The following is a 13,094-nucleotide window of genomic DNA, read 5'->3' as shown; positions in this document are numbered from 1 at the left end:
TATATGTATTATGGTTTTCGAATATCCTTTTGCAATTTAAATTAATCTTGAAATTTAAAAATAATATATACACACATAATATGAGTATTCGTGCATAAGTATACATGACATAAAACGAAATGTCTTTTTGAAAATTTAATATTGGCAACATTAAATGCACATTTACACATGAGTATTTCTCTGTACATACATATATGTAGTATGTATATAAAAAATTCAAAAAGTTACAAAATAAAATTATTCAACATTGTTTAAGGTTATTTTTGTATTATAAAAACTTCAAAACTTTTTCTTTATTACATAAATTTTGACTTTAATCATCATATTCTGGAAATTTACATTCATAATGCAAAAAGAAGTGAAATTTATCCTTAAAATTTACCTAATCTCATATATAATAAAAATTTCGAATGAAAAAATTATTCTTTTACAATATTCTTTAAATAAAGAACTTACCATTCTCTGTTTGAACATACACAACAATTCACACATGATAATATTACATATAACACATAAGTATGCTCACATTGTCACATAATATAAATATTATAGAAGTAAAAATTTAATTAAAATATAACAATTTTCAAATATATTTTTTTTTATTTGGAAAAAAAAAAGAAAGAGTTCTCAGCTTTTGTAAAATTCACACAAAAAAGAAAAAAAATGTACACACACAATAATATGAAAAATTATTACGTGCTAGAATAACCATTAAGGACTCTTTTTTGTTTTGTTTCTTTTTTAAATCCTGCTTTTTTTTTTGAATTTAATAATTTCTCTTTTAAAATTTCATTGAAATTTATTTTTTATTAGACAATAATATTTTATTATAGAAATTTTTATATATATATATATATATATATACATATATTTTATAAATTTACATATTTTTTTTTTTGTATTATTTCAGAAGGAATTAGAACAAACAAAGGATAACTTGAAAAGTTTCATTGAAAGATGGGAAGAGCATCCAAATAGTCCATATGTCTTTGATTCTGAATCTAATTTAATTGTTCCATTAAGAGATAACAACTCAGACAGTATTAATTCTTCAAGAGGTAAAACCATATTGTTCTATTTTTTTTCACAAAATAATCTTATATTTTTTTATATTCGCTTTTATTTTTTGATATCTTTGATATTGAAAAATTTTTATATTATTTCTTAATATGGTTGTCATTTGTACGCCTGTACATCAGTTTGTCAGTTAAATCATATTCTCGTTAACAAAACTTCTTTTCAAAAAATTTACTTTTATAAAGAAATAATTTTTTTAATGATTTTCTTCGAAATTCTTTAATAAATGTTTATTTAACACTATGTTCCATACTCTGTTCTATTTTCCACTTTACTCCAAGAATATAAAATTGTTATATGGGAAATGGGCTCTTTTACAAACCTCAATAATTTCCATCGATTTTAATATTTTCATATTTTTATTATCATATAAGGATATTTGTTAAATATCCATAATATTATATTTATAATTACATATTCATATATAATATGTGTATTTCAAATTTATGAATATACAAAATTTATGTATAAAATAATTTATAAGGGGTGCTACTGAGCATTTATTTTGTTTTTGAAATTCGTTTTGATTCGTTTGTTTTGCTTTCATTTCGTTTAAGATTTTAAGAACGCTACCAGCCTACAATAACATATTTTAATTTTTCTTTCAAATTTTCTGAATATTCTGATTACAATAAGAGTATGACTTTAATGTTAGCTAGCCGTTATGTTGAATTACACACAAGTCGGGACTTCAAATTCGAAAATATATTTGAGAAATCGAACTAGTACAAATTGTAATATGAAATATTACTCAGTTGCAAAAATTTCGGTACCAAATTAGATAGTCTTTCTTAAAACTGGACATTTTTGTAAGCAGTTTTAGGACACGACTGTAAAATATGATTTAAGTACTGGCATAGATTTATACTGTTGCATACGAATCCTATTCGATATATTATATGCTAATGGAAATTAAATTTTAATAATATTATAAAAGAATTTCTTATACAATGTTATACAATGTATTCGTTACTATTTTTCCTCATCCTGGTAGTATTTTCTCAAAAAATTACATTATTGCATATTTGTATGTATATTTCTGAATATCTATTGCCGCACTCATTCTGTACAGCCCTTATATACTTGCAAATATAAGAATATAAAAAAATTTTACTTTTGCAATAAAATTATAAAAAAAAACAAGTAAAGATTAAAAGTCAAAGAATGATTTTCTATAAAAATACATAAAATTTTTCGAGAGGGATCTATTACAAAAATTCAAAAGCCAATTTAATTAGAAATATTGGAATCAATTTTTTTTTTGTTTTTGATTTTAATTGAAAATTAAATAAATATATGTATGCAATTAGAAATTCTTTTAAAAATATTTAAATACTTAGTTAAATTTTAAAATTTAATAAAAATTTTTACTTATTTTTTATATTTTCTATGACATTTTCCTATATGACCCACACAAGAGAGAGTAATGCATTATGGAATTGTGTACATTATTATTTGCTGTATCGCAACACAAACATATTTTGTTAAATAGTAAATGTATTGACTTGCCAGTAGTAGAAGCCAGTAAATACTTAACATTAATTTGATAGATGAAGAAAATTGTTTGAAAGCACGTGCACCAATTTTTGTTCGGCTTTTTTACTTAGACTTAAATTAAGTGTGAATTGATGCGTTTTTATTATTACATTTCTCAAGAAAACTCTTGAATTTTCATTTTACAATTAATTTTTGATTATTGACATAGCCGAATATAATAATCCTAAAAATTGTAATATTTTCTTGTACAGTTATGGGATAAACCTACGATTAACTGTTTTATAGAACTTATACTTAAAAGTATCTAATGCTCAAATGTGTAGTATAAAGTCTTTCAAAAGCACTTTTAATCGTCACGGTCCTATATATTTAAAATAAAAGAATACTATAGATTCAAAATTTTTTACAGAATGCTTCTTAAACCCAAAAGGTTATTGTTTCTGTCGAAGTTACAGTAATAACCAAAATAGCTTCAATATTTACGAAATTTTTTTTTAACTATAAATTTTTGTTGTTCGAAATTTTTCAAAATTTTATCACAAAAATTATTTTATTAATTTGCATAATATTCATTTTAATTTTTTTCTTCAAGTCTACTTAATGAAGTCCAAATAATATTTTACATCAAAACACAGCAATGAACGCTAAATAATTTTTACTTAATGCTAATCCTTTTTTAATGCGATTATTGAAAATTCGAGAAAATTTCGTGACCTTCAATATAAAATTATAATAAAAAAGCATTTTTTTTTCTGCTTCTTCTTCTTCATTAAAAATCAGTTTTCTGTATAATTTAAAGGTACTCAAAAGAAGCTGACTGAAAATACATTTTGGCACATTCTGAATTGAAAAGAAAAATATTTAAAGAGCATCTAAATTTTAAATGATTTCTCCTCCCCACCATATATTCCGTTTCCATTGAGTTTTGTCATTATTTTCTTACAATTTTTCTTTCCCTAATGAAATGGTTGCTGCTCCTTTTTCCATTTTGATTTTTGTTTTGTTTTTTTTTGTTCCAGCGTATAAAAACGGAATTTTCTACAAAATATTAAAAAATCATAAATTTTTCACGCGAATAACAAATTAAATTGCTTCATAAATTTTCAATATAAATTCTTTTTTTTTTTTGTTTCTTGCGCGACCACATTTTTATGCTACGTCGTCTTCTCATAACATTCACAATCCTAGAAACTGACACTTTCCCAATTGTTTTTTTGTATGAATAAAGGAATTGTTTTTTTTTTTACTTTATCCTCAATGTACTTTTAGGAGGGAAAATTATATGCTAAATTTTTTTTTTGTACATTAAGGCTTAGCTGGTATTTCTTTTGATTCAATTTAAATCGTTACATTGAATTTGAACCTTTTATTTGAAACAAAAAGAACTCTGTATAAATACGAGTACATGCATACATACAACAATGATTGAAAGCAATAAACGCAATGTACCAATTTAACATTCCTTCATTATGGTATAGTAAGTAAAGGTGAAATGATTTGTGAAGGTATTTGTGATGGTATTTTATTATAAAGAGAAAAGAAATGATTAAGAGATTGTCTTGGAAGAGAGGGTACTATGTGGTTAGGTTATTGTAAGTTTATTGCATTAGACAGTATTGAATACAAAATGGAGATCTCGAAAATTATCTTACGGTTATTTTTGGCATAACTGTAAAAAAATAAATGGTTATAAATGTTTTATGTAGGAAAACGCACTTGAAAATTTGTTACAACTTGATTCCCTGCCATTTATCGTTAAGTTTTTGCTTTTTCAGAATTTCACTCACGCTTTGACTGTCTCGGCTGGCTGTGGAAGAAAACTAGCTTCTTTCACATTTCTGAATTTGTAGAATTAAAAAAATTTGTGTAGTTTTAATACACTAAAAAAGGCTGTTTTGGAACTTCGAAATGGTATAACATTTAGACGGGAAGATAATCAGTTTAAAATTTTCTATTTAAAGGATATAAACAAACGGACGGGCAGACAAACTGAAGCTAATAAGCACTCTTTTCTAATTTTTTCTGAGAGATTCATTTTCAATTTATTTTTTAAGAGCATTTTTGCAAATAAATTTTGTCTTGAGCGTCCAGTCTTATAAAATACGTTCATGAAAATGGATTTTAAAAATTAACATATGTGGTGGACCTATTCGGAAAAATACTCTAAAACTACAAATTTTAGCAGAAGGCAGAAGAGTTCCGATGAATCAGTTTACATTTAAATTTAAAAAAAAAAATATACGTTCCATAAATTAAAACTGCAAAATCTGCAAAACTATAGCACATTTGACAAATTTCGGTTACAAAAAAAAAGCGTCTTCGAAGATGTTACTTTTGCTCAAATTTCATTTTTATAATTGAGAACATGTCAGATTGCAAGTAATTGCAAGTAAGCAATTTTTATTAATTAATATTTGCATTTGTTTTAAAATTTTTCTTGCTACTAAAACTGACATTTAAAACGTTTGTTTCATTTAAGAAAAAATACGAAATTACGCACCCTCTAAAATGTAACCGAAATTGAATATAAAATTATTATATACACAAGAGCATATTTAAAATACGTAAATTCTGGTATTTTGTATTTAGAAAATCCTTTAAAAAATCTATGAAATCCATAATAAAGTTATGAGTGAAATAAGGATTAAAGCAAAGCTAAAAACTACAAAAATATAACCGAAAAAATAATCTCCTAATGGAATAAAAAAAAAATAACAAAATTTTCAAACTTTCATAAAAATTGGGATAAAAATACACACAGACCTACACATAATATAGGTTCCAACCAAAATTTTTCACTTTATATAATTCAACTGGCATGGTCCCAATTTTGTTCTTAATTTTTCTCTATTTTATTTTCAAATTGAATAAAAAAAAATCTTGCCCCATTCCATTCCATTTCATTATTTTCATTATTTCTTTTTTACACATTTAATCAAACGTCTATAATTCACCTAGCTTTTCGCTGCTCTCATTCAAAGCATTCCCATATGTTTTCCTTCATTCTAAGCAAAAAAAAAAAAATAAATCATAAAATAAAATGAAATAAAAATGTTCAGGTGATTTACAAATATTTTTCCTATGAAACCGATGGTATTAAATTTGATGATTTTATGGAAAAATGACGTGTAAAAGCACAGTATTTTGAGCTCGTCTATAGTACATAAACTCATACAATCGTACACATATAAACATTCATGCATATGAAATATTAAATTAGAAAAAAAATTATATACATGAAGTTACTAAGCTTACAATTTTATGAAAATGTACCCTTTTTTCTCTCCATTAATAAATTATACGCTCATATATGGATGCTATTTTTTATTATTCAAGTATTTTGAGTATGTGCGTATGTATATATGAAGATATTCTTGTGTAAAAATAAGTTTAAAATTGAAATTTTAAGTTCATTACGACTTGTTAAGTTTTTTGACATTCACCTGTGTTGGTATTAGAATATTTTTTAGCTACCTACATACTTCCTGTATATTATAAATTAAAAACAATGAAATCATAGGTTTAACATGTCCTTTTTTTACCTATACTTACCTTTTCACGTAGGTATATAAAATTATTATATAATTTTATTTGCTTTTTTTTTTCTTCATTCAAATTGGATTACAGAATTTCGATTTTTACAATTTATTCTTGGATATAGAACCATAGTGTATCCGAGATCATATATAGCAAAACCCATATAGAAAAAGAATCATAATGAATAATCTAGACTAAAAATTATAAAAAAAAAAATAAAAGAAAAATTATCCTGAAAAAGGATAATTTTTCCTTTAACTTTTTCTACACAACACAAACTTCCCTTTTTCGTGGTATTCTGAAACTTTTATTTTTTTTTTTTGCATTTTTTTGCCCCTTTATTGACTTTTGTATGAAAAAATAAAAAACTCATACAAATATCACTTAACCGGAGCTACAGGAGGTGAAGCCTTACCAAAGGAAACAAAACAAGAGAAAAAAAAGGATTTTCATTATCATGTATGGAAAAAGTTTTATGTTTTTATAAACAATTCCCCAAATTGCAAGGATTAAATTAAAAAAAAAAAAGAAATGGGGTAGTTAAAAAGGTTAAAAAACAGTAAAAAAAAAATCCTTTTTAAATAATTCTCCATCTTAATTTTTAACTCTAAAATTAGATTTTTATATAGAAAATAAAATTTATTTAAATCCTATAGGGTCAATAATAGGTTCATAAAAGGTCCATTGTTCATTATAGTTTTATAAGGTTGAAATTAAAGTGTTTAAATTGAAATTTAGGATGATGATTTTAAAATCATTGTTTATACTTCATAATAAAATAAAAATATTCATTAAAATTTATTGATTTTTTCTTCTTGCTCTTCTAAATAAAATATTAAATATTTAATAAAAATAGAACATATACAATAATTATTAATTTCTTTGAATTTTAGCATGTTCTCCGTCACCATGTGAATCAATAGTTAGTTTAACAGAACAAGAAATTAATGCAAGTAAAGAAGATTTATCAAATAAAACATTAACACCATCATCAACAACAACATCATTCAATTTACAACGACAATCTAGTTTAATGGATAGTTTTAATAGTGATAACGATAATTTAACACCATCAATTCATAAAACTCAAGAAATCGATAATGATTCATCACAAAGATTTAATCAAGATTTTAAAGAATATTTACAATCATTTGAACGTCGTAATTCTGATACAAATTATTTATTAGGACGTAAATCTAGTGGTGAAAGAGTTAATTTAGCTGATGAAATTAAAAAATTATCAGAACATTTATTAATGTTAGCTGAAATTAATAATAAATTAGGTCAAGAAGATGACACTAGTGATGATAATAAATCTGTTAATTTAAAATCTAATGAAAATAATAAAATAATAAAAGAATCTAATGATGATATAACAGAATTTAATATAGTTTTACCAAAGAGAAATACTCAAAATACTACAATGAATTATAATAAAAAACCATTAATTGAAAAACAAAAATCTTTAAATTCAGATCTTCCAAAATTAAAACCACAATTTGATCGTCAAAATACAATTTCATCAACTGCAACAAATGACAGATGGTCAGTAAAAACAAATAATTATACACTTGTAAAGTCTCCAACAATTACTAGTCAAATGGCAAATACTAATATCGTAAATAAAAATAAATCATCAACATCATCAACAATAAATAATAAATTAAATACAATAACAAGTAGACAATCAACATTACAATCTGAAGATGATGATTATTCAACATCTTCAACATTAAGTGTAGGTTCAGTTACAGCAAAAGATGATCCAAATCTTATTAATCACACTATTATAAATGATAAATCTCAATTATCTTGGAATAATGAAAGACGTTTATCTGATACACAAAATGCTGCTTTAACAATATCAAAATTCGTTCAAATATCGCAGGGTAAAGAGAAAACAACACAATCATCAATTGCACAACATTATAAAGAACAACAACGACATCAAGAACAACAATATCAACAACAAAAACAACAACAACAAAATAATTTAATAAATAATCGAAGAATTAGTACTCTATCAGTTCTATTACACCAATCAATTGATAATGTACCAAGGCTTACAAACGGTACTAAAGAATATGATGACCAATATGGAAAACAATCGAGACCATATTATCAAAATCAATATCAAAATGATCAATCAATTTTAATGAATGGAGGAGCACAAAGTAGTTCATCATATGAAACATCTTTAATAAATGATAATAAAAAAAATATTACTTCATCAAAATTCTCTCATATTAATAATGATTTAACGAAAACTATGACCAATGGTTATAGTGGTTATAGTAGTTCTACATCAACAAAACAAGTAACATCAATTAAAGAATCAATTGAAAATAATAAAGATCTAAGTGAAAATATTCAATCAGCTTCACATATTATTAATAGTGGTAGAACACAAAGACGAATGTCATCATCAATTGCTAGTATTTTTGAAAAATTCTCAGATAATAGTAATAATATGAACAATATTGATACAGATGAATTAAATTCAACAAATCAATTCCGAATAGGTGTACCATGGGCAATGCATACAAAGAAACGTACAAAGTTTCGTATTAATGAAACTAGTCGTGATGTACCAATTGGATCACCAAATAAACATCAAACATATAATTTAGAAGAAGCAGCAACACAAACTAAAGACTGTTTATTACATCTATTAGAAAAATATAATGATACTAAAGGTAAAAGTAGTATGAGTACTGGTGGTGGACATAGTGGCCGACATCAAAGTATAAGCGTTGATTGGAGTTTTTCGCAAAATTTAGAAAATCAAACAATGAGTTCAATTAATACTTTCTTTCAGAGACATGCTATCGCTGGCGGTACTGTTAGAAATATTCAAGCACAATTAGAATCTAAAAATAGTCATGAAGGTGGGGAATAAAACGAAATTTAAAATTATCCTCTTTTTTTTTGTAATAAATGTTTAATTTCATTGTTATTTTTTTTTATTCCTTTGTTATGTAAATTAAATTAATTATAATATTTTTGCTTTTTCTTGTAAATTTAATTGTAATTAAATTAAAAAAAATTAGAAAAAAAAACATTTCAAATGAATGTTGATATTATTATGTAAGTATGTACATAAATAAATACTTCAGAAGCGTTACCTAATATGTAAAATTGTAAATGTACTCTTAAAGCAATGCTTTAAAAAAGTATTGCATACACTTCGGATGATGAACCAAATATTATTTTGAGAGTCACTGATTACATAATTTCGTTAAGAAACTTGATTGTGCTTTAATATTTTAATATTGAAATTGGCTATGTTGAGAAAAAAAAGGATAAAAAATTTTTATTAATTAGAATTTTTTTAATTTCAATAGTATAAAATTATTTTATAAAAATTGTATAAAATGTTTATATATATTTATTTAAATTTATTTAGTCACCTATTTTATAAGTTTATTCTTATTTTACCTTATAGAAAAAATTGTAAATTTTAATTTTCAAATTAATTTAATTTTTAACTTAACTTTCAGATTGATGTATGTAATTATTTCCTATAAAAAAAAATAAATTGAATTTATTTTAATACTAACTTTCAAAATTTTTATTATTAATTTTCTTAGAATAAAACTGAGACTCCACACCAAGTAGCTGTAAGTTGACACCATTCTTGTTTTGGTCGCACTGCATTTACAACCGTTTTGCAATATAATGCATTATAACCAATCCACTTAGACCAATATCATAATATAAATTTCATATCTTTATTAAAGAGACTCGATTCTAAAAAATTTGATAAGTATTGCTAAGCGCAGTCTTTCAATTCTTATAAGACAAATTCATATTCAAAACGAATTCTTATTGCATTTTATATTTTATTTAAACGAGACGCACCCATTATTAACCAATTCATTTTAAATAAGATTATTTTTATATTAACCGTTTCGAAAAATTAAATGAGATATTTCGAAAATATAATAAAGCCATTATTTCAAATTTAGTTTTTGAAATTTTTACAAATGAAAAAGTTCTTTATTGAGCTCTGTAACAATAAGTATTATTACAAGTATCTTGAAGTATTTTATTGTAATATCATAAAAGAGCTATAAACTTTAAAAAAAACAAAAAACAATAACCATCATAAACCAATGTAAAATATTTCGAAATCAGAATTAAAATTAAAAGTCACATACATGGTGCCGTCATTAGATTTCTTTTCATTAAATTTGATAGTCTAATTATTTTTTTCATTTTAAAACTTAATGTAATTGCATTTAATTTTCTAACTTGTATTTCCTCATAGGGCGTCCGGTATTTTATAATCGGTTCAGAGTATTATTCTTTTAATAATTTTCAGAGTCTCTGTTCAGATGGTAAGTACTTTTGAATAAAAATAAATTATGAAACAAAAATCTCTTGGTCTTAATAAAAAGTATTCATTGATGTTCAAAATATTTCATTGACTGATTGCAAAGATCCATAAAGAGAAGTGAATAAATTTCGTCTGTACCTATAAAAGGAAGAGAAAATATAAAAACTTTAAAAGAAATGAAAAATCAATTTAACTTATATCCTTTAAAATTAAACTTTATTTCCTATTCTATTGTACAGTTTGTTTTCTAACTTTGATACATATTGGTAAATTTAATATTTAAAATTGAATTGAATATGAGAAAAAAAAATAAATTTTACGTTTATACAAAATAAAAATAATTATTACAGATGATAATGTAAAAAACCTTATTTCCACTTTAGAACTTCAATTTTATTTAAATTCTCGATTACAAAAAAAAATATAAATTTAAATTTTTTAAAATCATTTAAAATAAACTTTTGAATTTTTAAAAATTTAAAATAAAAGTAATGTTTTCGATTGATCAATTTTAATTTCCAAAAATTATTAATTTTTAACTAAAATGTTTTTTTTTTTCTATTTTTTTTTTACCAAAAAAAAAACTATCTTCTAGTTAAAAATTGTACATTTTGTGACCAAGAGCAAAAAGTAAAAAAAAAATCATTTAATACATCATTTAAGTTAAGTTTACCTTAACTTTGCAGTTCTTCTTTTAAAATTTGATTCATTTCTATTAAAGATCTAATAATTCAAAAATTTTAATGCATAATTTGAAAATTTTTCAATTAAAAGAAAAGGCTCAGCCTTGTAATCTTTCCTATTTAAAATCATTTGATTTTAAATCGAAAGAAATCTAAAAGTTGTATAACATATTACAAAATTTTTTATGAAAATATCTTAATTTTAATTATTAAAATAAAATATTTTTTATATTTTATGTTTACAATGAATTTTCATTTGTTTTAAATACTATTAAAATTACATAAATATTTATATATTATGTATGTATATATACAATAAAATTTGTTAATTTCAAGAAATTTTAGGATGCAGTTGATGTGTAATCACTAATTTTATATTTACACTTCGATATTATTAAAATTTCAATTTAAATAAATTTTTGTGTAAATTAATTATTTTTCCATATGTAATTTACATATTAATTTTACAAAATTAAAATACAAATATTGCAAAATTCCTGCAACTTAAAAAAATGTTTTTAATCCAAATCTTTTGAATAGCATTTTTATTTAAAAAAAATGTTATTTAAAAGATATGGTAAAATATAGTACAATTTAAAATAAAAAAAAAATTAAAAAAATTATAAATTATATTTTATCGAAAACATTAAAGTTTAACATTTAAAAATGTTTAAATTTAGAATTGCCTTTAAATTTTCGATTAGAGGCCGTTCAAAATTAATTTTTAAATTTTAAAAATTTTAATGAATGCAAGAAAATATGTATATACATATCTTTTTTGTTTAAATTTACAATCCTATAAGAAAATAAAAAAAAAATTAAGAAATCCTTTGAACCGTTTTCTTAAAAATTGATTTTCATAAAATTTAAATTTTGTAATTTAAACTTCGTATTTTAAATTTAAAAATTATTAAAAAACCTGTAAAATATCATGACTAATATTGTCAAATTTCCCGATATTGTCTATAATTTAAGTCTGTAAAAGAAGAGCTAAGCAATATTGTCCATAAATTTTGACAATCTTTTTATATTTTTAATTTTACTAAAACAAATTTCAAAAATAAGTCATAAATTGTTGAATTCAAATGTTAAACTGTTAAAATTATAATATGAAAAGAAAAAATTTAACATAAAAATTTAAAAGTTCATAATTACATACGAATATTTTGATCATGTCTTTGAAAAATTGTCCTGGTCTACATTTTATAATAATCATGTTTTATTTGAAATTAACAATAGTTCGAAATCTATTGATATTTATGATAAATGTCCAAATTTTTATTTAATTTAAAAAAAAAATTATTTTAAAAATTAAAAATAATTCAATGGATTTCTTTGTATTTACGAGTATGCAAGTTAAGAATATAAACAAAATAAAAGCCAAATTAAACTGAATGACTTAAATTCCAAGTTTTCAAATTAAAAATTGCAAAATTATCCCCAAATGGCATATTTAAATGAATAAAAAAAATTACAAATCGAAAATTAAATTTTTTGTTTTTCTTAATAAAAATTAAAATATAATTGTCACAATATTATCCAATATAAAAAAAAAATAATATGAAAAATCATTACTGCTTACCAGGAAAAAAAAAAGTTCTAATTGATATTGCTGCATAGTTTTTTTGTGTTTTTAAAGAAATTTTCATTTTTTCTCATTTATTTATTAAAAATTTATTTATTTCCACCATGTAACCAAAGATACGAAAAGGTTTATGAGAAATTTTTATTTTTTATATATTTTATTTTAATATATTAAAAAATTTCACATAAAGCGTTGCGTATCACGAATTTTTTTTTATCAATTCATAATCATATTAATTTTCAAAATTATTTACATACATGCATATGTAAATAATTTCTTTGGAAAATTAATATTAAATTTCATCCAATTATGAATTTTTAAAAAAAGGGTACATGTTCATATATGGAAAAAACAAATAAATTATTTTGTATGAAAA

The 13,094-nt window shown here is 22.6% G+C and overlaps 1 protein-coding gene across 1 annotated transcript in view; it reads left to right on the top strand.

The window, feature by feature from the left end:
• Positions 1–9,593, top strand: part of LOC129606350 (5'-AMP-activated serine/threonine-protein kinase catalytic subunit alpha) — an 86,665-nt gene extending 77,072 nt beyond the window's left edge. Inside the window, exons 9-10 of the mRNA XM_055516636.1 lie at positions 911–1,058; positions 7,005–9,593. Of these exons, the coding sequence (XP_055372611.1) occupies positions 911–1,058; positions 7,005–9,010 (2,154 nt within the window). The 3' untranslated portion in view covers positions 9,011–9,593. The remainder of the gene's footprint in view (positions 1–910; positions 1,059–7,004) is intronic.
• The last annotated feature ends 3,501 nt before the right edge of the window (positions 9,594–13,094 follow it).

This window comes from Condylostylus longicornis, unplaced genomic scaffold (genome assembly GCF_029603195.1).
Source record: "Condylostylus longicornis isolate FDR11 unplaced genomic scaffold, ASM2960319v2 ptg000018l, whole genome shotgun sequence".
Lineage (NCBI taxonomy): Eukaryota > Metazoa > Arthropoda > Insecta > Diptera > Dolichopodidae > Condylostylus > Condylostylus longicornis.
This window is presented reverse-complemented; position numbering and strand designations above follow the sequence as displayed.